This window comes from Odocoileus virginianus, chromosome 28, assembly GCF_023699985.2.
Source record: "Odocoileus virginianus isolate 20LAN1187 ecotype Illinois chromosome 28, Ovbor_1.2, whole genome shotgun sequence".
In the NCBI taxonomy this organism is placed as follows: Eukaryota; Metazoa; Chordata; class Mammalia; order Artiodactyla; family Cervidae; genus Odocoileus; species Odocoileus virginianus.
Window position 1 is genome coordinate 1,845,712 of NC_069701.1, and position 25,789 is coordinate 1,871,500.

Below are 25,789 nucleotides of genomic sequence, written 5' to 3' on the forward strand. Positions count from 1 at the left end.
AATGGAATCAAGAGAAAAAACTCAGAATCTAGCTGGGGTGTTTCAGATTCCACAGGGGCTGGGAAATGCGGAGACGGCCATGTCCTCAACTTCTTTTCTGTGACGTTTTTTGTCTTTGTCCTTTCTTTTTCTTAATTTGCTGAAGTATTTGAGTTCATTTCTCTTCCACAGTATTGCAGAGTCCTTGGCTAGAGTGAGAAGTGAATCAGGAGGGCGGCGTCCTCACATGCATGGGTCTAACAGGGTGCTGAAGGGATGGGCATGGCTCCAGCTCTCCGGGTCCTCCCTCGCGTTCAGGGAGGCCTCAGTCAGACACTGATGGCTGATGACTATTCTGTCTTCTAAGGAAATCAGGGTTGGATCCGGATTCAAAGCTATTCAAATGCTGAATTCTGCTTAACAAAATGACTAACCTACTCATACTATAGTTAGAAAAAAAATCAATAGTTAAAAAAAAAATAAACCCTTGGCATTCTCTTTAAATTATGCTAGTGGGAATCTGACACTTATAAAATGCTTGGGGTCAGCTGCATGTTTCTACTTGAACAAACACAGGCAGGAAAAATAACTATCAACTTCATCAGGACTTTGTCAGGAAAGCAGAACACGTCCCCACCAACACATTTCCATCACCCAGCCTAACTTTTGACCAACATCAACTTGCCCAGAGGGAAACAGCAATAATATCTTTACATTCTTCTAAATTTCAATTAATTAAAACTGTATCCATCTCGGCTCTCACTGAGTATTTCAATCGCTTGTACATATCAAAAAGAGGCAAATCACAAGAAAGTAACAAACTTCTGAGATTTACTCCACAAAGCATTTTTTCTAGTGCTATATACTTGCTTCAGAATGCATTCAACCAACTCCACGCCTGCCCTTTCCGATCCGTAGCCAGCAAGTACAGTCTTTAGCAATCTCTAGAAACTTTTTAAGCAAAAACCCAGAAAATTAAAAATATGTGTTTTATGTAAAGATTTAGATACTGGAAGTTCTTCTAAACATAACACTTCATTGATGGGTAGTACAGAAATCACAACAATCTGGGGCTTAAAGTTAAGGCTTTAAGGAGATTATTTATAGTGAGCTGGATTAAGGCCAAACGAGGGAGGAGTTTAGAAGGAGAGGCATCACAAAACCAGATAGCCACAGAACTCAGCATAGCTTAGGTTATGTTCTCCTAAGAAAGAGAGAGCAAGCAGCCAGCTCTCTGAATGGTCTGGGAGACATTTTTTTATAATTATGACTAAAGCAAACCTGAGGCTTCCTGAGAAAGCCTCTTAATTTCTGTTAGATCACTTTACTTCCATTCAGCTGAGGTTAAAACATACCGAAACAGACTGGTAGAACATTCACCTTTTCAGAAACTGTTTCCAGAAAGAAGGATGCTCTTCTCCACACAATGAAATAAATAAAAGGATACAGCAAGTACCAGAGTTGTGAGTTTAAAAGGTGGACTAACAACTGAAAAAAAAAAAAGTCACACAAGCATCCCCTCACCTGTTTTGACGTTGATGGCAAAAAAGTTCTGAGGATTCCCGCTTGTAATCCTGTAGGTCAGTTTTTCATTGGAACTAGAGTCAGGGTCCTCAGCCTGGATCTGAATGACAGATACATCCTTTGGAGAGTTTTCCATGACAACAGGATAATAAATAGGTTCCGAGGTCAGCGGGGCGTTGTCATTCACATCTTCAATTTCAATGTAGACCTCAATAGTGGAATAGAGTGGAACAACACCCCTATCTGTGGCATACACAGTCAGCCAGTACGACCCCGTTGTCTCTCGATCAAGAATGTCTGCAGTAGAGACGACTCCTGCGAGAAAGAAGGGAAAGAGTGACTGAGACAGCAGACCAGGAGGAGACTAAGCCAATCATCTCCAAAAGAGAAGGGCTGAGCTAAGGAATAAAGGCAAATGAAAAAAAAAACACAAACTCAAGATGCTTCTCTTTACATCAGCACATTATTTTCCGCAAAACTATACTAACTAGTTCGTCCACCATTTGAGACGTATAATCACATTCACAAATATTTTATTTGAATTTACGGTATGGACAAAACATACACACACACACGAGACAACTGGGAAAATGGAAAGAGAGTGGGCCAGAGGTCAAAATACTCCCCATGATGCATGGGAAATCAGTGCACAATCACACCAATATTTCCACTTAACCTGAGGTTGCATTGATTTCTTATGCAACCAAAAGCTTTCCCAGGACACAATATTTTATCTGTTCATTCACAAAAGTGAAAAAGACCTTTCAAGTGTTCTTTAGTCTATTGGGATGGAAAATGCTTTGCATGCAAAAAATATAAGCCTCCTTGATGCAATTTCCCTACAAATCAATGTCACAGTTATTCCAAAAGAATCAGAGAAGACACTGTAATCCATACCAACATACTTTCTGCATGAGCTCCAGGTCCCTCAAGAACTCTACAGAGGGCCCCAAATAAACCCTGAGCCACTTTGAGGGATATTCGAGGACAAGCATTTTAAATTAGGAACAGAAAAATGCCCAGCCTGCTCCTTCCCACCTTTCTCATTTCAGGGTTGAAACAAGTGCCAAATAGGAAATCAAACATATGCCAGAAAAGTCAAAGGAAAACACAGTGTTCCTGAATATCATTACAACCCTCACCCAAAACACCAAAGTTGCAGAAACTTACTACAAGAACTCTTAAGTACTTACCACTGTAATGGGAAAACCCTGGGGCTCAGCTTATAAAATCTTTAGAAGTAATTAGGATACTAATGAAAAGCATGGAATTCCTGTAAACTGTTATACTGTAAAAAACATCCATGAACGGGGTGAAGAAGCAGTTTTCCAACTCTGGCCTGAATCCTCTATCCTTGGTTCTCCTGTCAGGGTTTTGACCACATTAGGCACATAATCTGGCCTACAGATTTAGACTAAGCAAACTGCCAAGCATATTACCTGGGAGAGAGGAGAGCATCTGTCCAGAAGCAGTTAGGCCAGAAGAGAGTTGACTAAAATTCAGAACAGCTAAGTGATTTAAACGGAGATCGTACAACTGATGTGGAAGTTTTAGCTCTAAAGTTATCCACCAAAGAACGCTGCAAACTTTATAGTTCTCTCATAAATGAGAGCATTAAGTCTCAAATGTGAGTACATAACGTGTTCCAGGTTGCATGGCTAATTGGAGAACCCAGGTCTGCCTGCCTTGAATGTTCCACTTTGAAACCCAGACTCCACTACTTGCCACCTCTTTAACCCTGTACAATGTGTTTAAACCCAGCAAGCCTAGTTTTAGCACCCATATTTCAATGCCATGGTGATCATGTAATTAAACGCATGTAGAGTGTTTGGCACAAGTTTGCAACATATTATAGTGTTAATAGATGCTGAGTATGTGTTAAACCAAGATGAATCAAAATAAATACCCCAAAGCCTTGCAAATAGTAACCACACCCCAAAGTAAGGGCGAGGAGAGGAGAGAGTTTGGGATGGAAAGTCTTGTTAGATATTATTTTCTTCTCCAGTCATGTGGCATATTGTTGCTTGGTCTTTGTGACTGCCCACGATACCTTTTCATGAAAATATCTGGCCGGTTTGGGGAACAGCAAAGTTAGTCCATTAAGAAGAAAACTTAATTCAACAAGGAACAAACTCAAAGAAGTGAGGTCAGCTTTGTCTGTACCTTGCCTGATCGCCCACCATGCATACACTCACATGCACAGACAGCAAGCATGCATCTGCATACACAAACACACACACACCCACACACACACACACAGAGATTTGTAGTCACAGAATTGCTCTGTGGTCCCTGGAAATCACTTAAATCTCCTTTCTTGCACCTGTCAAACTGGGAGATGGTATATTACTGGCTTTGGACATTTAGGTGATTTTGAAAAGTCCTTGGATGAAAGGCACCCACTAATGTAAGTTAAAATATATGGGTGAAATTTTACTCTATTTTTTAATGAAACATCAGACATGTCCTCTAGAAGTTAGAATTATCTCATTAATATGAAATAAGTTTATGGCTATTCACTCATTAAGTAGAACTGCAAGTGTGTATCTTGGAACACAGTGTTCAGGCATCAATCCTGATCCAAAAATCCGAGGACAAAAGGAAAAGAATGACTGTGAAATGTGTTGACAATTATTTTAAGATTCATCCAAGGCTCCATATTAACCATATTAAGCAACTAATACCCAGTGAAAGCATTTCCTCACTTTCTTCGATGTTTCACAGCTAATTATGATCCACATGGTCACAATTAAAAAATGGAAATCCACATGAGCTTTTCTATCAAGCAAAAACTCACTTCTGAGGTTTCCAAAGACTGCCAAAATCATATAAGCCCATTGCTTTTTTTTTTTTTTTATTACTACCATGCATTCCTTTTTACTTTTTTTCAATTGAGGTATAATTGGCATACAGTAACTGTACACATTCAAAGAAAACAATTTGTAAGTTTTGATACCCTTGAACCATCACCACCATCAAGACAACAAATACAATCATTATTTCCAAAAGTATTCTTCATCCCATTTTTAATCTAATTAAAATGCTCTCAGATTTTGCCTACCCCTTCTCCCCATGTAACAGATTAGCATCTGGTCCCATCAACTCATGGAAACAGAGGGGAAAAAGTGGAAGCAGTAACAGACTTTATTTTCTTGGGCTCCAAAATCACTATGGACAGTGACTGCAGCCATGAATTTCCTCCTTGAAAGAAAAGCTATGATGAACCTAGACAGCATACTACAAAGCAGAGACATCACTTTATTTACAAAGGTCCATATAGTCAAGGCTATGGTTTTTCCAGTGGTCATGTATGGATGTGAGAGCTGGACTATAAAGAAAGCTGAGCGCCGAAGAATTGATGCTTTTGAACTGTGGTGTTGGAGAAGACTCTTGAGAGTCCCTTGGACTGCAAGGAAATCATACCAGTCAATCCTAAAAGAAATCGACCCTGAATATTCATTGGAAGAACTGATGCTGAAGCTGAAGCTCCAATACTTTGGCCACCTGATGAAAGAGCCAACTCATTGGAAAAGACCCTGAAGCTCAGAAAGACTGAAGGCAAACTTAGAAGGAGGTGGTAGAGGATACGATGGTTAGATAGTATCACCAACTCAATGGGCTTGAGTCTGAGCAAACTCCAGGAGATAGTGAAGTGATAGGGGAGCCTGGTGTGCTGCAGTCCATGGGGTTGCAAAGAGTTGGACACGACTGTGTGACTGAACAACGATTAAAAAAAATAAACCATCTACGGTGAGCTTCTAGAAGCAAATTTTTGGGGGTGCTGCTTAGAGAGGGCTCATGTGGAATATCCCAGATGCAGATACATCCTTCCTCTCACATTTCACCTATCACAGAAATACATAACATAGACTCTATTGAGATGCCCAACTTTATGTTGATATTTATGAAGATGCCCATTAAAAAGTTCTTTAGAAATACAGTTGGGATTTTTTATACTCTTTGAGATATGCTTAGGATTATAAAATTTTCCTCATTCTATTTTTTCTCACTGTATAATAAAGGCAGACTGGAATTATTTGGGTAACAATATTTAATAGTATAAGCAGGAACATAAACTGTATTTATTTATTTATTAGAGCTGTGCACAGTTTGAAATGAAATAAGTTGATCCCAGCATGAAGCATGTGCCAGCTATAGTTGGTCTTTCTTTTTCACAAACAAATTATTAAAAAAAAAAAAAAAAACAACTATATATACCTTGTTCTTATCGACTAAGCTCTGAATATTGGAGATGAGAGGAAAAATGGATGGAGCTGTTCGAAGCAGATGAGTATCGCAGGCTGGGTTACTCAACTCATCATTTTCCAGCCATATCTCCATATGGAGCAACCAAGGTGTCAAATGATATCTTGCCCCAGAAAAATGACACCCAAACATCTACAACCACTCTAAAAAAACTGTCAACAAATGGTTTAGGGAATGCTTTGGTGGCCTCGTGCCTACATTACACGATGAAAATCCTCTGCCAGGAAAAGTATTATAGATTCTGAGGCAGTTAAAAAAAAGACACAAAGAAAAACTTTAAATCACCCTGGCGGTATATTCTTTGTAGACACTTCTAATAGAGATTTACCTGTTTGCTTGTACACATATAATCTTTAATTCTTACTCCCAGGTAGTCAAAATATTAGCTCCCAATTCTCAGTGCACTTACATTTTGTAATAACTTTTTATTCTGAAATAATTATAAAGTAATAGGAAGGTACAAAGAAATGAACTAGAGTTCCTGGGCAACCTTCACCCAGCTTCCCCCAGTGTTAACGTTAAGTGTATTTTTAAATTGCTTATTTCTTCAAGAATCAAACACTTAGTACTTTTATTTCTGAGAGAACATGGAATTCTTTCATGGGCTTCATAATCCCTTTTAGCCAACCTTTGCTTGCCTTTATTTAACAGGATCACACAGATACTATTTTTCTTTCTTTTCCTATTCATCCCTAGACTTGTATAAAGCTCTTATGGCCTTAGGAAGGATCTCTGTTCTGAGCCGAGTGTGGTGATAATTAGGGAAAGAATGGGGATTTTATCCTCACAGCTCAACCCAGGTCACTCCACTCACACCCATGGTCACCCCTATAATCATTACCACTCTGAAACAGACTAAAATCCACTGCCATCAGCTAAAATGGGATGAGCCAAGACGCACAAAGCAATGGTGGGAGGACAGAATCTTAAAATAGGTACTCAAAATGCTTCAGACACATTTTAGTATATACATATTATACATGCATATACTTTAATACACTTTATATGTCACATATTTGACACATAATATACTTAAAGATATGCTTTAAAGCACTTTTAAAAGTGAAAATTTTAAGCGAATCACCCAGCTAATCAAGTGTCAGAGTCAGGTCTGGAATCTGGAGCTGTGAACCCAAGCACAGTCTCTTTTCATTACTGGAGCTGCCTGCTGATCTATCCACATGTGCCTATTATCATGAAAAAGAAGGCAATCCCCTGCCCCAGCATCCCTCACAGTGGGTTGGTATCAGCTCTTTGGTAGCAGGAAATTCAATAGTTTCCTTGCTTCCCTCTATTTAAGTTGTTTCAACATATTATTCTGAATCCATTTTTATATCTCCTCAGAAGATTCTCAGATGCTGGAATGGTTGGAGGCCAGGAGAACTGGAAGACACTTTCTTCCTTAAATACCCCATCACCCCTCTGCTTTTGTACAAAGGTGTCTGCACTTTCTGCTCCTTCAGTCCCTGCCTCTGGGAACCAAATAACCTTCTCTGTTCTGCAAGGAAGTTTCAGATTCAGAGAACACCCTCCCCCAGCCAGTCGGGGTCTGGGGCATCCTGGCGGCTTCTGTCTTAGCACTTTACTTTGTCCCTTCACCAATCTAGTACGGCCTCCCTATGAATACAGAGCATTCTGTCTTGTTTTCCTCTGTTCTAGGATGGTGGACAGAAATTTGGAACACTGTAAATGTTGAATAAATAAATGAAGGATAACATCATAACATTTGGTAAATGCAGGCAAGTTGGGATGTCTGGCTCTTTACAGACAAGCACTCTGAGAAATAGCTTCATTTGAAAAAAAAAACAAAACTGAGTCATCTAGCCATCCTGTGATCCCTAGGCAAAATAAAATGGGATAGACTGAGCCTGTCATCTGTTTTAGATATCTCTAGTCTACATGCAGAGTTACCTAGCTCTGGAAGTCAACTGTCCATCTGTGAACTATCCTGTTTGATAAAACAGTTTTCTTTTCTAAAAAATTTTATTTTCAATTGGAGGATAGGTACTTTACAATATTATGATGGCCTTTGCCATACATCAATACGAATCAGCCACAGGTATACACGTGTCCTCCCATCCTGAACCCCCGCCCATCTTCCCTCCCACCCCATTCCTTCAGGTTGTCACAGAGCATCAGCTCCAAGTGCCCTGAGGATAAGACAGTTTTTTTAAAAAACATGTGCAGTTTGGAGTTGTCCCTTTACTACCAAGAATGTGGATGGTGTCATGGTATTATCTTCAAGGCTTGAAGCCAAGATGCAGCTTCATGAAGACATCAGTTGCTTTTATCATTCACTTACACACTGCACTGTTCACAGATTCACACCACAGACAGCCGGAATTAAAGCCCTGGGGCCCTGGATAGAGAGCCTGCAAGGGGCACCCCCCTCTCTGACCACTCACCCACTGATTTTCATCCACCCTGACACTTCTGTTCTACTCCGTTCCCTCCTCTTCATAAGGACTCCTGTTGATGAGATACCTTTCATCTTTGCAGAAGAAGAAAAAGCCACGGCCCAGTTGCAGGAAACAATCATGTCCTGAAATGCAAGTCGCCTTCATTCCATGTTATTTCACAAGGCTCAGGGTTGGAGAGCAGCACATTAAATTAAGGCAAAAGACTGCAAACTGATTTCAAGCTTTTGTTTGGAGTTAATGAAAATGGACAGCTCTCCTTGTCTGTTTGAGGCCCCGGAATTTTAAAACTTAGCTGCCTGCTCAAAAGCCTCCCAGGAAGTTCTATGAACTCAGTAAACACATGCTCAGTATTTGATTTTGTTTTTAAGACAAACTTTTCAGGACCAGTTTTGAATGGACTCAAAATGTATACCTGTTCTCTCTCTGCAGTAAATCTGGTCTGTGTAGCTAGCACCAGATGCCAACAGCCTAAAACAGGAAGTGGACAGAGGACCAATCTGTAGCAACACATCCAGCTCTCATTGTTTTGTTTTTCTTTTCTTTACTGTATCCCAGATTGTTTCCAGCCTCAGAGCCTTTCTGGGGTCCATGCTAATTTGCATACCATCCCTAAGCACAATGACTGGATTCACACAGTCAAGTAGAAAGGAAGGTTGAAATTTTTTTTTATTTTATTTTTTTATTTCTTTTTTCATTTATTTTTATTAGTTTGAGGCTAATTACTTTACAATATTGTAGTGGATTTTGCCATACGTTGACATGAATCAGCCACGGATTTACATGCATTCCCCATCCCGATCCCTGCTCCCACCTCACTCCCCATCCCATCCCTCTGGGTCTTCCCAGTGCACCAGCCCTGAGCCCTTGTCTCATGCATCCAACCTGGGCTGGTGATCTGTTTCACCCTTGATAGTATACTTGTTTCAATGCTATTCTCTCAGAACATCCCACCCTCACCTTCTCCCACAGAGTCCCAAAGTCTGTTGAAATTTAAACCGATGGAGAAAATGATTTCAGGAAACATGAAATAAAGTCAAGAAGTAGTTTTGTTAAGTGTCTAAATGCATAGAGGTTATTTCACAAAGAGCAGTAATTAGCTGGATTCTTCAGCAGAAATGAGCATACACCTCAGCACAAGGCATTTTGGTTAGATACACAGAAATATTTTCTGATAAAGAAGTAGGTCTATGAGGGAAGCTGAAGTTCCTATCTATTCCTGTGTTTCAGTGATAGGAGACAGAGCAACAGAGAGGGAGAGACAGGAAGAAAGAAAGAAACGGAAGGGGGAGGAGGGAAGAAGGAAGGAAGGAAGAAGGAGAAAGAAAAAGAGAAAAAGAAGGAAGAAAAAGAAAGAGGCGATCTTTTGCTTAGCAAAACCTTTCGGAGCATTCAAATTGGTTACTAGGTAAATCTTTGTGTTAAAAATAAAAAGACTTCATTGTAGAAGAAACCATGCAAAATAAATACGTTTTAAAAACATTCATTATTTCATGACCCAAAGATAATCACTGTTAATGTCTTTGATGTATTGCCTTTGCTCTAGTTAGTTTCTCCCCAAAGCAGAATATTCCTCAGAAACTGTGGATCCTCACTTACTATCATCTACTGAACAGCTTTCCATAACAATACCTGTAGTTCTATACATTTTGCTTTTAATGGTTGTGTGGTAATGCCCACTTGCCCACTAGTCAACTAACAGAAAATATAAGCTCCCTCCATACAAGACTTTTCTCTGTTGCATCACTGTTGTCTGCCCTAGAGAAATGGCTAGTACAGACTACATGCTCAATAAATACTTGTTGAAATACTCACACAATGTTTATCATTTATTTAATGAAGCCCCTTTGCTAAGTCATTTATTAGGTCGTATTTTATTTTTTGCTCAGTTCAGTTCAGTTCAGTCGCTCAGTCCTGTCCGACTCTTTGCGACCCCATGAATCGCAGCACGCCAGGCCTCCCTGTCCATCACCAACTCCCAGAGTTTACCCAAACCCATGTCCATCAAGTCGGTGATGCCATCCAGCCATCTCATCCTCTGTCGTCCCCTTCTTCTCCTACCCCCAATCCCTCCCAGCATCAGGGTCTTTTCCAATGAGTCAACTCTTCGCATGAGGTGGCCAAAGAATTGGAGTTTCAGCTTCAACATCAGTCCTTCCAATGAACACCCAGGACTGATCTCCTTTAGGATGGACTGGTTGGATCTCCTTGCAGTCCAAGGGACTCTCAATAGTCTTCTCCAACATCACAGTTCAAAAGCATCAATTTTTCGGCACTCAGCTTTCTATACTTTATTTACTGTACTATATGACATAATGGCTTTACTCACATACACTGTGAAATGTTTACCACAATAAGTTTAGTTAGCATCCATGATCTCAAATTATAGATACCAAAAAAAAAAAAAGAAAAAAATCTGGGACTGGGAATTTAAGTTTTGCTTAGGAAAGCCTTTTCACTTCCACGAAGTTAGACTAGACTTGAAGAAATGTCTCCTGAACCAAAATGTCTGGGCTAATGCTTTAGAGTGCGTGCTACAGACATATTCACAAAAGCTCTTGTGTTTACTTTAAAGCAATGCAGGGTGGGACAAGGTTCACTCTTAAAAATGGGACTGCACCACTTGCTCTTTATGGAAATTTTCACTTTTGGAAAACTCTTTCTCCAAGTTAAAAGGAACAATTTTCCTTTTTCTTTTTTATTTCTCCTGTATCAGAATATGGCAACTATAAGTCACAGCGTACTCACCCAGATACAAAGTTCTTATCTACCACTCCACAGGGAGCTTTCCAGGTGGCCCTAGTGGTAAAGAATCCACTTGCCAATACAGGAGACGCGGGTTCAGGCCCGAGGTCAGGACAGAGGAGCCCGGCGGGCTACAGTCCGTAGGGTTGCAGAGCTGGACCCTACTAAGCACTGTTATACCTTTCCAGAAGGAGCAAAAGCCTTCAGAAACTTCCCAATAAAATAATGAAAGCACACAGCTCACTTATTCCTTTTCACAAGTGAATGCACTCTGACTTTCACAGCTGAGTAGATATTTACCAAGAAAATATTTTTACTGAAGTTGCACCGATAACTGCATACATGATACCCCAAAAAGCTGAAATGATTCCCTTGGCAAAAACACACTCTAGGTGATGGAAGTGAAGCATGGAATAAACAAAGGAAGCTGGATTGGATTTCTAAGTTTAGTATTGTGGTTGCTTTTTTCCTGAATGTGATTGAAAAACTTATAACTATGTTTATTATGACAAGTTTATAAAAGCTTATCTAGGAGAAAAACACCCTCCAGAACTTGTGTCTTCTTTCATCCTTTCAGGTTAAATCTCACTAGATTGCTTTTTCCTTTAACCAGTGTTGCTGAAATTACATAGACAATGCCATACTTAGGTAATTAAGTTAGACTGATTAGGTTATAGGGACTATACATGCACATGAATAAAATCCTTGAAACCACCTTACCTTTCTTTACAGTGGAAACAATAAACTCTTTGCTTTCCTATTTATAACCAAATAAGCACCTACAATAGCCCAGAGAAACCAGGGCCCAGAGGAGGGAAGTGTCTGGTTTCAGCTAATTGAGTTTCTCCAGTTCTCATCTTCTACAGATTCCTTGGATTGTTTTCCAATTTTCATTCGCATTTCATCCCATTAAATGGTTCTAACCTCTGACACGTGCACGCCACCCTGGATTCATCTTCTATTCATAACTGGGATGAAATGTGCCCACTTGCTCTGTGGACAGGACCAGAGGCACTGACAAGACAGAGATAAACACTCGGGCTGTTAGGCCAGCTTTTGAGAAGAAAACAAAAGCAGGCTCCTCGTCTAGCTGGAGTCCTTAACACGGGGTGTGCAGGCACAAGGCCTGCATTTTTGATAAATACGTAGCTGTTGACTTGCAGGAAGAAGTGAAAAGAAGAACAAAAAAAAGCTGCTATTAAGCCTAGTGTGTTGTTACCATGCTGATTTTATGCCTCAGTTAGGAACTCTTTTCCAAAATTTCTATATTTAAAAGTGCTTAGTGATTCTAAGCTGTGCAAATAGCAGTACAGGTAAATGTTAGTTTTAGGACAAATTATTGAGATTTGTGAACAAATTGCTATGCCATTTTCTCAACATGGAGATGAAAAATCATGTTGAATTTTCTCCCCTTTGTAAGAACATTTATTAAGATACTACCCATAATGTGATGCAAGTAATATGTAGGGAATCAGAAACAACTATTTTAGAAACTCTAAAAATAAAGCAGTAATAACGTGACCTCTGCATTACTGTGAAAATCCAAGATAATTTGAAAATTATTTTAGTATAGTTTGTTAACATACTGATTAAAATATATATGTGAATGGCTCCCAAGAACGGTTCTGAAGTTAGTTATAGACAGTGTATGTCCATTACTGATAAATTTTCAGTATCCAAAGAAAGTTGAGTCACTGACATTAACACGTGTAAGACTGGTATTTGGGAGGTGTCCCTCAACAAATGTGGCTCCAGGTTAGACTTAGGGTAGCTCCTTGTCAGGTACCAAGGACACAGGAGGATCAAAGGGCAGAGAGGAGGGGAGTTCAGAAAGGAGGCCTCTGGGCTTCACTGCACACCCTTCCTCCTTTCACGAGTCTACACTGCATAGTCCAATAGAGCTGAAATCCCAGGTCCCTAAGGAAGGCTGCAACACCAAAGGACAGCATGGGAAATGTGGTATTAAAGAGGATGCAGGGATAAAAGGAGAACAGCTAAAAAAATAAAGAGGATGCAGGGAAAAAGAAATGCCATATGGTATTACTTATATGTGGAATTTAACATGTGACACAAATACACTTATCTATGAAACACAAACTGACACACAGACATAGAGAACAGACTTGTGACTGCCAAGGGGAGAGTCGTCTGGGGACAGATTGGGAATTTGGGATTAGAAGATGCAAAGTATTGTGTAGAGGATGGATAAACAGCAAGGTCCTAATTGGGGGACTAATAAAGAATCCACGTATATGTAGAACTGAATCACTTTCCTGTACAACAGAAACTAATGAAACATTGTAAATCAACTATCTGTCAATAAAATAAATTAAAAAAAAAAACTAAAATAGAATGCAGGAATAACCCTGGATTTTCAGATCATTCTGGACTGCAGGTTGCCTACAGAATTTTTGTATTAGGGTCCACACTGGCCTGCTTTTTGCTCAGTCTTAGGCATGCTCTAAGTTACAGAGCATGTAGTTAAGTAGTTACAGAGGCACTTGACTTTTTGAGGAGCAGATTTCATGGCAGGCGACCTTAATTCTGGACTTACTGCCTATCTCCGCATTAGACTATAATATCCCCCAGGGCAGAAAGGGTCCTTCCTGTCTCACTCCTCACAGAACCCAGCACCTTCAGAGCCCCTGGCGCTTTGTGCACAAAATACTTGAACATTAAATATGTGTTGAAGGAGCGAACGGTGTTTCTATTTCCAATGGAGTTTTGATGGCTGCGCAGAAAGAACCCAGCCGAGAATTATTATAACTCCATTAACAGCGTCCAACATATGGCAACGCGCTAAAAAGGGGAAAAAAAAGCAACCTAGTCAGCCCCAGGAGACCAGAAACAGAAGAGCTGCTGAAAGAAAGTTTAATTAAGATGGCAGGAGGCCCTACTGAGACGTCTGATCTCCCCGGTTGGCACAGTCTTCCATAACCTCCATGAGGCTGCAGGAAGGGTGGGTGGGTGAGCTCGCCCCGCTGCGGAGCCAGCCAGAGAGGGCAGTGACCGCGGCGCACGTGGCAGCTCCTCCAGAGTGCAGCCCATGTGCGACCAGGGGCTGGGACGGCGGCGCAGACACACCCCAAGGCCCGAGTAGCTTCTGCTCGGCCTCCCGCAGAAAGCCTTGCAAGTTCAGGGCCAGCTGCAGAGGGCGGAGCAGCCAGAGCCATCCTCTCCCGCAGAGGGCCGAGGGCCAGGCCCAGGGAGACCCGGTGCGGCCTGGGGCGGGCGGGCCCTCCCAGACCCGGCGGCGGCCCGCAGCCGCAGTGAGCGCGCCGTGGCCGTCTCTGCCGCCCCGTCTCCTGCCCCTGCGCCCACCCACCTGCACACCGCAGACACCTGAAAACGGCTCGCACTGGCCCCGTGGCCGGGAAGAAGCAGCCTCCCGCCTTGGAGACACAGACGGCGCTTCTGGCCCTGTGAAGTCAGTAACTCCCAGCCCAGACCTGGCCACTCACTCTCCCACTGCGTTTATGGCCGCCACTATTATGGCACTGAGGACCCCGTTTTGCAGTTTTCCTTGTGTGTCTGACACCTCAACGAGGGTCTTAAAGGGGGCCAGTGTCTTTTCATCTTCTGCTTGCTCCGTCCCTGACACACAGAATCACTCAGCCAGTGCGAACTGGATGAAAGGGAAACCCATTCCTGAGCGGCAGCCATTCGCAGAAAGGCCCTGGTGGGGAAGGTGCCAACAGGTAAATCTTGTCAGGAAGATCGTAAAGTCCAGGAGAAGGGGATAACTGTTCTTGTGCAAAGAGAAATTATAGCAAGGAAGGGGAGGCAAATGTGTAATATATTTGCTCAAAACCAGTTCAAGGAATGCTTCAAAGACATGCCGACACAGGATTTTTAAACCAGCTATAAAAATGCTTTATTTTTAGTGAGTACAGCTGATCAGTCCTTCGCACGGTTTCTTGCAGAGAACCAATATTAAATTCCTAAGGAACAGTTGTTCACAACCAGTTGATCTTTGGAATACCTAACTTCTGTTTTTGCTATCAAACCAAAGCCCTGAGCAGAGACCAGAAAGGTTTCAAATGCCCATTAAATAAATGGTCATATTCGCTGGGAAGCATCCAGAAAAGATGGGTGGGAAAAAAATCACTAAAATAAGTCAGACCTCCTCCCTCCATGCCCAAGTCTGAGCACTGACCTCCCAAGAAGTCTGGCTCATTCCTGGAGTCTGGGCGGTCTCCTGGCTCTTACATTGTATTTTTCATGGCACAACTGGCTTTTGTGTATGATCGGAACCTGACAGCTATGGCTGTTCTAAAATGAAAAACTACAACTATTTAGCTTCCATTACATATAATTCACAGTCTCTGATGGAAATGTTCAAGTCACTTAGGACTCTGATTTGGAGCCATGTATCTGTTTTAATTCAGATGACAGCAGTAATTCATTTGGACAACATGATTCATATAATGTGCTTCTCCTTCACTGTAACCTTTGCATTATGAAATGACACCGTTTCATGAGACCACCTCGAAAGAGTAAGAAGCAAATCCTTTTACGTATATGTCTTATTACTTATCCAATGTATAGAATTTTTTATTCCTACAGGAAAAGAACAAGTGTGTATTATGTTTTTATTTTAATTGGTAATGGTGATTGAGTTAAGATCAATTATTAAGTCCAATCTGTGTATTTTTTAAATGCAATAGGAGGGAAAAATCAGTGTTGTGTATAATAAGGATAAATAGTGCTTTGTAAAACTTATATGTGTGAGAATGACAGTACAGTGGGCTAGGATACAAAATGCATTTAAATGCATTTTTTACTGAGGGTGATGACCAAAAAAAGGCAGAAAATGGCTGATAAATTGACTGTGAGTGAAAGTCGCTCAGTCATGTTCTGACTCTTTGCGACCCCCTTTCCGACTCTTCATAGACCCCATGAACTATACAGTCCATGGAATTCTCCAGGCCAGAATACTGGAGTGGGTAGCCTTTCCCTTCTCCAGGGGGTCTTCCCAACCCAGGGATCGAACCCAGGTCTCCTGCATTGCAGGCGGATTCTTTACCAGTTGAGCCACCAGGGAAGCCCCATAAATTGACTGTAAATGACCCTAATTTTTAAGTCAGGAAGCATAGTGAAAATTCAGGTAAAAAGTCTTGATTTTATCTCTGTCATTTACTAGTGATGTGCCCTTGTGCAAATAACAACTTCTCTGCTTGTCTCCTTACCTATAAAATAGGGATGGCACCTCATAAAGTTACTTGAGGTTTAAAGAATATAAAAGTGTTTAATTCACTATTATGATAAAGTAGGAAACACAGATTGTTTACTATTTAAAATGCCTAGCACAGTGCCTGGTACATAATAGAAAGTGTGAAAGTGTTAGTCACTCAGTCATGTCCTACTCTCTGCAACCTAATGGACTGCAGCCTGCTATGTGCCTCTGTCCATGGAATTCTCCAGGCAAGAAGACTGGAATGTGTAGCCATTCCCTTCTCCAGAGGATCCTCACAACCCAGGGATTGAACCTAGGTCTTCTGCATTGCACGCAGACTCTTTACGGTCTGGGCCACCAGGGTACGTAATAAGTACTCTTTAAATGCTAGTAATTATTGCTTTTATATTATATTTTTAAAGTATTACTATTGTTTTATAAGGCAATATGTATTTTATGATCAAGTATTGCCTACAATAGCATCACCAACTCAATGTACATAAATTTGAGTAAACTGTGGGAGATGAGAGGATAAAGGAGCCCGGCATGCTGCAGTCCATGGGTTCGTAGAGTCAGGTGTGACTTCGCGGCTGAACAACAACAATAAAAATTGCATAAAATGCAAGAATCAAGTATTATATTCCAAGCTCAATGGACATAACTAAGCAAACAAGACTGGCACTCTTGTCATTGCCACACTTTCTGATTCAAATCTCTTGACATTCAGCTGAAAAATTAGCTAATAACTTATTATTTAACCCTGGCTAATAATAGCAAGAAACTGCGAACTGAACATTACATTAGCATTTCATCAGCAGAAGTTAAACTCACTGGTCAGACTAAAGCAAAGAAGCAGAGTAGGTACATAAGGTTAGAGCGATGCCCGTGCCTTTGACAGAGTGCTGACTGCACCGGAGCACTTACTCACAGGCACCATATTAAACCCATTTTAGAGATGAGAAAACAGGTTTGAAAGTTGCAATGATGTTTGCAAGGTCATACCATTATAAGTGAGAGAATCATGATTTGCTTTCATGTCTGATGCATCTTGAGAATCTCCACACAGGAAGAACATCACAGTCATCAAATTCACACATCCCCTGTGGCAGGTGAAGGCCCACTATATTCATGAGCTCCCTCTTTCCGAGTCTTTCTGCTCCATCGATAGGCAGATGTAACTGAGAGAAAGCTCCTTTTCGTATCTGACCCCCATATTTGCCTGCCTACACTTTCCACCCACTGGAACACTACAGAATATATATTCAGCCTCTTCTATTTCACATAACTGAGTACAAAGAACAAGTCTATCTATTCTCTGTATTCTCTTCTCTGGAGTCAACATTCCTAGCTGTTTTTGGATTTCACTCTTATCAGATGGCTTTTACCCATTCTTCACATGCTGTTCATCTACTCCCCTAGATGGTATTCAATCTGAAAGCACCCCGTAATGCACTATTCCCAATGCATGAAGCCTGCCCAAACTACTGGAAAACTGGTTCATTCAAAACCACACTTGGGCATCACTGTACTTGGAGGCCATGTTAAGCTAAATAGAAACAGACTGCATCACAATTTCATCTCCAGGTTTTGTCACCTAAAGAATCAAGGTAGTTTTCAAATGAATTTCCAAGCCATGTTTCCACCGTTCATTTCTACAACCACACTTCTGAACCTCAATGAAAGTTTTATTTTCATCCCTGTAATATTTCCTTGCCTTGCTTTTGGCCCAGCTCTTCAGCCTGGAGAGGTCATTTCAATTCTTAATCCTGTCTTTCATAAAATTCTCAGGAATATATCAAATGCAAATGTAAAAAGTATGTGGTTACATTAAACCGCTGTAAGTTGACAGCCGAGGCGAGCAGATGGGAATGTATATATACACCCACAGAAGCACCCATTTTTGCTTGTCTCATTAAGTCTTGAGCTCACACACTCCTGAGCCCTGCGTCCTCTCCTTTCACTACATCGTGTGGGCACAAAGGTCACGTATTCATTTGGAATGAATGATTATTAATTTGCACGTGTCAAAACTCACTGCTAGAATTGATGATAAGCCAAGAGGCAGGAGAGGAAATAAAATACCACACATCTGAAGTACGGGTTCAAAGGCAAGGACTGGCAGTGTTGCCTCCCTGAACCCAATCAGTCAGAGACGTGACAGAAAATGGAAATCCATATGAGAAAGGAATCCGGCAGAAAGACAAAGAAGAGAGAGACAGGAAGAAAACACAAATATGCACGTGCCTACATATACACACACACTCACACACATACACAAACTCACACACAAACACAACTGACTGGTGAAATTTCTTAAAGCAGTTACTAGAAGGCTTTCACACATGAATACTGCCATTTAATGGCATTAGATCCTTGACTTTGTATTACTATTAATAGACAGCCTATTAGGGCCTTGCTATTTTCGGGTTTCCACAAGGCAACATGATTTCCCAGTAGTATATTACCATTAATTGGTAAAAGGCACTCTAGGAATATCAGTCTAAAACAATAGCTCAGCCACAATTAAAACAGAATTGCACTTGCTGACCTAGACGACAAAAGCCAAGTGTGCCTGGGAAACTCTCCGCAATGTTTTACAACCTGAACTAATTAAAGATCACATTTTCCATACAGCCAGAGAGCAAACACGAGAAACACCCCTCAGCTGAAGACTTTCTGGTTTGATGGTTACTATAATGAGTTCAGTCCCAAAGGAACAAGACGATGGAAAGCCGCTTCTGTCTGACGGTTGTGGCGTGAAACTCGGACACCCTTAATTTTAGAGCAGTTCTTTCTTGTGTAGTATCAACTTCATCCAAAGTCCCCACAATCCATTTCTTTTCCTGCAGTGAACACAGGGAATGTAGGGGAAAATGCATCTCATTGTAGCCTGCTAAATTTCTTAAACAGACTTAATGTTGACAAAGATTAAGAATAGCATATCACCATTGCCAGACTGTGTGTTGGATGAGTTTCCTTTATTAACTTAGGGGAGTCTTCCCTCATCTAAAACAGGCAGCAGACTAAACCTGTTTTTACTATATGATTAAAGTATCTTTACGCAGGCAGCCCAAGGCACCCCAAGTTATTGCTCTATCGCCTGGAGGTAAATTAAGGTGATCCTTTTCCTTTTCCCCATCTCTAATAGGATTGTACATTCTGCTTCTGGCAAAACCGATTACACTATTACCTACTGCAGAAACCTCATTTCTGAATGCTGATGTGTGTTCTGTCACATTTGGCTTGAAAAAAAATACCTCTGACTACTTTTGTTCTGATAAGGGGGAATCTTGCAAGAAGGATGCTTTTCTGGGAGGGAAAGCAAAACACAAAAGAAAAATGCACATTAGGCACTTAATGTGAATTACCAGATGTCATTATTTGAAAACATTTCATCTTGTTTTTCCTTCTTCAAATTCCTTTTACACTCAGCCTAATCATGTTGGCCAGCATTTTAGAGCATCAGTGCCATCGCGGTAGGTACAGGTTATTTTTCATCTCCAATATAAATCTGTTCTTAGAAGAAAAAAAAAACCTTCTGATAATAAGATATTTAAAATTAAACTAAAATGTAATAATTTAATCTAAACCAATGCTCTATGACCCAATACAAATCTTTGGGAATTGATCCTTAAAGGATCAATATGAAAGGAAAGGAAGAAAGGAAAAAAGGAAAAAAATCAATATGTAATGTGTGTGATGAGCCTTAGCATTTTAGTGTCAATAAGCCCTGAAAATTCTAGTCAACAAATATTTATGCTTAATTATTTATGCTTAAATATTAAGCATCTACTGTGGTGTTCATTGGAAGGACTGACGCTGAAGCTGGAACTCCAATACTTTGGCCACCTCATGCGAAGAGTTGACTCATTGGAAAAGACCCTGATGCTGGGAGGGATTGGGGGCAGGAGGAAAAGAGGACGACAGAGGATGAGATGGCTGGATGGCATCATCGACTCAATGGACATGGGTTTGAGTAAACTCCGGGAGTTGGTGATGGACAGGGAGGCCTGGCATGCTGCGATTCATGGGGTCACAAAGAGTCGGACAAAACCGAGCAACTGAACTGAACTGAACTGACTGATGCTTCATGCATTTTCTCAATCTGTGGATACAGCATGGAATGTGAAAGCCCAAAAAGAATTAAAAGCACTTTCCATTTCACAATATTATTTAAGCTTTCACTAACATAATGCATAGGCCTCAGTACAATTCCAATCTGAATATCAAAAAGTTCTACATCTATCAGATGCCTGACATATGTAAAGGGAATGAATGTTCTGCATTAACACTCCAAGTCTCAGATGCTGTTATAGGTTCCTTGACTTCTTTGCTATCACATTTTTTGAGAAAGGTCACGTTTCTGATGCATTCCCTTCCAACATGAGTAAATAACTGCTTTCTAAGTTGTTTAAGATTTAGTATTTCACATGATGGTCATTTGCAACAGGGCAATCAAAGCTTTGCTCATGTACAAGATGACTCAAAGTGTCACAGAGAAGAGCAAAGCCAAGTTCAGATGTGACTACTGGGGAGTCAGGCAGGCTCACTCACCCTGCAGATCCCTTACTTCCATGTAGTACTCCAAAGTCAGGAGATTCCAACTGGATTCTCAGCAAAATTAGTAATTGCTCGTATCAGGAACCCTCAAAGCAGTTCTTGAATAATCAGAACACTGGTCTATACCTTTGATTAGTAAAGGGATACTCCGCTGAGTACTGTGTAGCAAGACTTCATTTGGCGGTCACTTACAGTTCACGTTTGGATGGTAGATGACAGTTACATGTAAAATGTGATAAAATACGTGGTCCTGAGCTGCCACTCAGAAAATCATCTTAAGTGACTGGATCAGCTCATACCATATGGAGACTTGGCCACTTTCTTATCTGCCTCCCTCCCTCTCCCCCTCCCCCAGCAGAATCAGTCACTCCATCTAGATTTCCAAAATAAATGTTCTGTATCACTAATAAAGCACTCGAGGCTTCCTAGGTCCATGTGGCAAAGACTTAGTGACTAAACAGCAGCAGCAATGAAGCACTCACATGCTATACAGTAATTATCCCTTTTAATGTATCTATTCAAGGCCCTAGGACATGTAGTAGTCACTTCTGTATCAAAAAGAGAATAGGTCTTCAACACATGTCTACTAAATGAATGACACCAAAATAGCCTTTGTAAGTATGCCTGCAGTAAAGATGAGCAGTCATTCAAAGTTGCACCGAACTGCAGAACAGTAGAGAAAGGGGAAATTCTGAGAGACCCTTCAGCCCACCTTGGCTTTTAAGTGAGACCTTACAAAAAGACCAAAAACTGCATTGCTTTATACAGCATCCTTGTCATGTTGATTGAAGGCTTCTGACCAACTTAAACTGTGTCACCTTGATAATCGCTAGATGATGTCATATCATAAAATCTTGAAGACAGACCTGGGTCAAGGTCTGACTCTGTCATGAACCAGTTGTGTGACCTCGCACCAATGATTAAACTTCTCAAGAGCCTCGGCTCCCTCCTTTGTAAAATCGAGCTGAGAATGGCACTTACTTCACAGAGGAGTTGAATAAGAAATGTGTATGGCAGAGTTGCATTGACTTTAGTTTCTGTTTGTATCAAGTTTTCCATTCTAAAATGATATGTCCCCACCCCAAACCTCTGCACTAGGCACCTGCTGGTGGTATTTTAAAATCCCTAGATATTAACCTTGATCTGAATCCTTTTACTAACAACAACCCTCCGGGGGGGCACTTCCCTGGTGGTCCAGTGGCTAAGAATCCATCTGCCAGTGCAGGGGACATGGGTTCCATCCCTAGTCTGGGAAGACCCCACATGCCTTGGGGCACCAAGCCCATGCACCTGGAGCCCATACTCTGCAGAGAGAGAGGCCGCTGCAAGGAGGAGTCCGCACCCCATGACAGAGCAGCCCTGCTCACCCACCTAGAGAAAGGCCCCGGCAGCAACGAAGACCCAGCACCGCTCAAATAAATAAATGAAATTTAAAAAATGATCCTCCTGAGAAAGTTTCACTTAAAAAAAAAAATCTGCTCAGACCTCAATTAAGCACCAGGCAGCAGGGAGACAGCTGTGGTCACTTCTCTGATGGAGTAAAAAGACTAAGAGCGGATGGAAACCAAACCCACCATGAAGGAGAAGTGTGATGAGTATGTCACTGGACACACAGCAAGCTTGTAAGGAAGGGGAATCCCAGGGACCTAAGGAAACAGCGGAGATGCAGACTGGGCTACAGAATTCTAGAAACTCTAGACAAATGCAACTGAACTCCATCACCAAAGTCAGCTTCAGTCAGTTCTAATGAGGATGATGAACCTAGAGATTATTACATAGCGTGAATTGAGTCAAAAAGCGAAAAACACATATTGTATATTAATGCATATGTATGGAAAGTTATGACCAACCTAGATAGCATATTAAAAAGCAGAGACATTACTTTGCCAACAAAGGCCCGTCTAGTCAAGGCTATAGTTTTTCCAGTAGTCATGTATGGATATGAGAGTTGGACTGTGAAGAAAGCTGAGCGCCCAAGAATTGATACTTTTGAACTGTGGTGTTGAAGAAGACTCTTGAGAGTCCCTTGGACTGCAAGAAGATCCAACAAGTCCATCCTAAAGATCAGTCCTGGGTGTTCATTGGAAGGACTGATGCTGAAGCTGAAACTCCAATACTTTGGCCACCTCATGCGAAGAGCTGACTCATTGGAAAAGACCCTGATGCTGGGAGGGATTGGGGGCAGGAGGAGAAGGGGACGACAGAGGATGAGATGGCTGGATGGCATCACTGACTCGATGGACATGAGTTTGAGTAAACTCTGGGAGTTGGTGATGGACAGGGAGGCCTGGCATGCTGCAATTTATGGGATCGCAAAGAGTCAGACACGACTGAGCGACTGAACTGAACTGATGGAATCTAGAAAGACGGTGCTGATGAACCTATTTTCAGGGCAACATGGAGACACAGACATAGAGAAGAGACCTGTGGACACAGTGGGGGTGGGAGAGGGTGGGGCGGACTGAGAGAGCAGCGTGGGAACATGTACATCACCATACGTATAATAGCCAGCCAGCGGGGAGCTGCTGTGTGATGCATGAAGCTCAAATCTGGTGCTCTGTGACCACCTAGAGGGGTGGGGGGTAGGAGGGAGGTGCAAGAGGGAGAGACAGATGTACTCCTGTGGCTGATGCATGCTGACCACGGTAGAAACCAACACACTATCATAAAGCAACTATCCTCCAATTAAAAATAAGTGAATTAAAAAAAGAAAAAACTTTCCCCAAGTAAAGAGGCTAAACAGAGGCCTTGTGGCAGGGAAGGGAAGGGGTGGAGGATACAATGCACATGTGCGAATCACCCGATGTTTATCACCTGCCACGTGAATGCTCTGCAAATACTGGCACTTCGTAGCTCTGGAGTGTTGCCTTCAGCTTCTCTGTCTCTCTCCAACAGCACAGAAGGGCTTCTTCACACCCTGCTCTCAGAAAGTAAAACTTAACCCCCACCCTCTTTTCCTAAAGCAGTTTGCTAAACCTAATACCTTTGGGCTAGATGCTAAGCTCTTTCCTTCCTTACACTCGACAAGGAATCGGCAAGTGTCGGCTGTGTGCCCGTCCCCACTCTAGAGAGAGGAGCACGGGCGTGAGCGGAGCAGAGGCCCCGCGCTCGTGGGCACAGCCCAGGGGCCTCTGACTCGTGGCCATGGAGTATGAGAGAGATGGCGGAGTTCTGTGGGAGGAAAGCGGCACACGTGGGGATGCCCTGGACTCCAAATCCAGCAGGTGTCATAGAAGTTCCCACCGAGGAAGAGCGTGTGATCCGCGCTCACAGGGTGAATAAGGTCTCTAGGCAAGAGAGGGGCTCTGGGAGTAGAGATTTTCCAAGAGGCAGCAGGAAGTCTGGCGCTGGTAACAGAGGCCACCTGGGTTGGAAGTGGGGCGGGAGGGGACAGGGTGTGGTGTGGAGGCGGCTTGGGGGGAGCCTATGGCGAAGGTCCCTGACATTACACTCCTGCAACAAATATTCACTGACCACTCTGTGCCAGACACTAGGGACAGAATCGGGAGCAAAATCTTGATTCAGCTGGAATGTTTTCTAAGTAAGAAGTTACATATGCTGTAAGATCCATTGCCTTTTAATAAATATCCATTCAGTGGGTTGGGCTGGCAGAGTGATCCTAATCCAAGCCTTCACCTAATACTCTGCACAATAGATTTAATCAATCCACAGTTCTTCCTCCTGCCCCCATTTTTGCACGGAAAATTGTCACTGCTCATCTTTTGGATGGATCCACAGCAGAGCAAATGCAGGTCTAAGGAAGATTTTACAGATTACCAAAATGAAGAGCTAAAACTTGGAAGTGTCTCTTCAAGTCTGATTTAAACCAGCTGATGTGGATTCAAATAGCTAAGAGCTAATGACCAAAATTATCTCCACCCCATGTGGCTCTCACTACAAAGAACTCTATTAAACTGGCCTATCAAGGGCCTGAAAAAATAGCATACTGTGTACATAGCTTTATTACTCTCTAAAGACCCTCCTGTGGATGTTATTTCTCAGAAGTCACTGGAGTTGGTTGGACGACCTCTCCAACATGAAGCTGGATCCCATTTACCAGCTGCAAGGAGATTATTCCCAGTGATGACTAATGAGAAGAGTGTGTGTTAGCCATTGACTCAAACAGTGAACTTCTCTGCTCTGAAAAGTTTTAGATGTCTGAAGAAAAGACTTTCAAGGACGATCAGTGGCTTACTTTCTGCTTCTTTCCTGTGTGTGGACAAACTGCAAGCAATGTGCTTCTAAGGTACTTTAGGAGGAACAGTGGAAAACAGTGACAATTGATGTTTATCTCCAATTGTTTTGAGTCCAATCAGCCAGTCAGCATTTATTGAAGATTCCATTGTGTGCAAATTGTTTCAACTGTCCAGTGCCATCACACAGAAATAGGCATTTGGGGAAAGATACATGCTGGGCCCAGAGACTTGTCACTAACTACTTATGCAATCTCCGATAACTCACCCTTGCTAAAAGACTCAGCCACTTCATCTGTTCACAAACAGGGATGTCTTTTGCCCTGCCTACCTCACCAGGTTGCTGTGAGTAGCAAATGAAATGAGTTTACAAAAGCACTTCGGAAACTGCAATTTGTTGGCCAAACACAATGATCCATCATTTAACAGAGGACGCTTTCTTATCTTCGAGGAGGTTATAGACCAGCAAGGAAGAAAAAAGCAAATCAGACTGGACGGTAAAGCGTCTGCCTACAATGCGGGAGACCCAGTCGATCCCTGGGTCGGGAAGATCCCCTGCAGAAGGAAATGGCAACCCACTCCAGTATTCATGCCTGGAAAATCCCATGGACCGAGGAGCCTGGTGGGCTACACTCCACGGGGTCACAAAGAGTCGGACATGACTGAGCGACTTCTCTTCTTCACTTCACTTCAGGTTTCTAGTTAACCTGAGCACTTAAAAAAAAAATTTAAAAGAAAAACAACATTAAATTTAATCTCCCAGAGTAGTTTTCAGGCTGCCCCTAAATGATGCTTAGTGGTCTCCTGATTTGTGCTTATAATTTATGTTTTGGCGTTATTAATGTGTTAGGATTATTTGGCCCTCTGGCCCATGCCTGGGTAAATTTGGGAACCTGATATACAGTGTTTCATTAAGGTAGAAATTATAA

At 41.9% G+C, this 25,789-nt stretch overlaps 1 protein-coding gene across 2 annotated transcripts in view; it reads right to left on the reverse strand.

The window, feature by feature from the left end:
* The window catches only part of FAT3 (FAT atypical cadherin 3), a 767,497-nt gene that overhangs the window by 430,280 nt on the left and 311,428 nt on the right, over nucleotides 1-25,789 (reverse strand). For both annotated transcript variants that reach the window (XM_070457139.1, XM_070457138.1), the window contains exon 3: nucleotides 1,504-1,818. In XM_070457139.1, coding sequence (XP_070313240.1) covers nucleotides 1,504-1,818 — 315 coding nt within the window. The remainder of the gene's footprint in view (nucleotides 1-1,503; nucleotides 1,819-25,789) is intronic.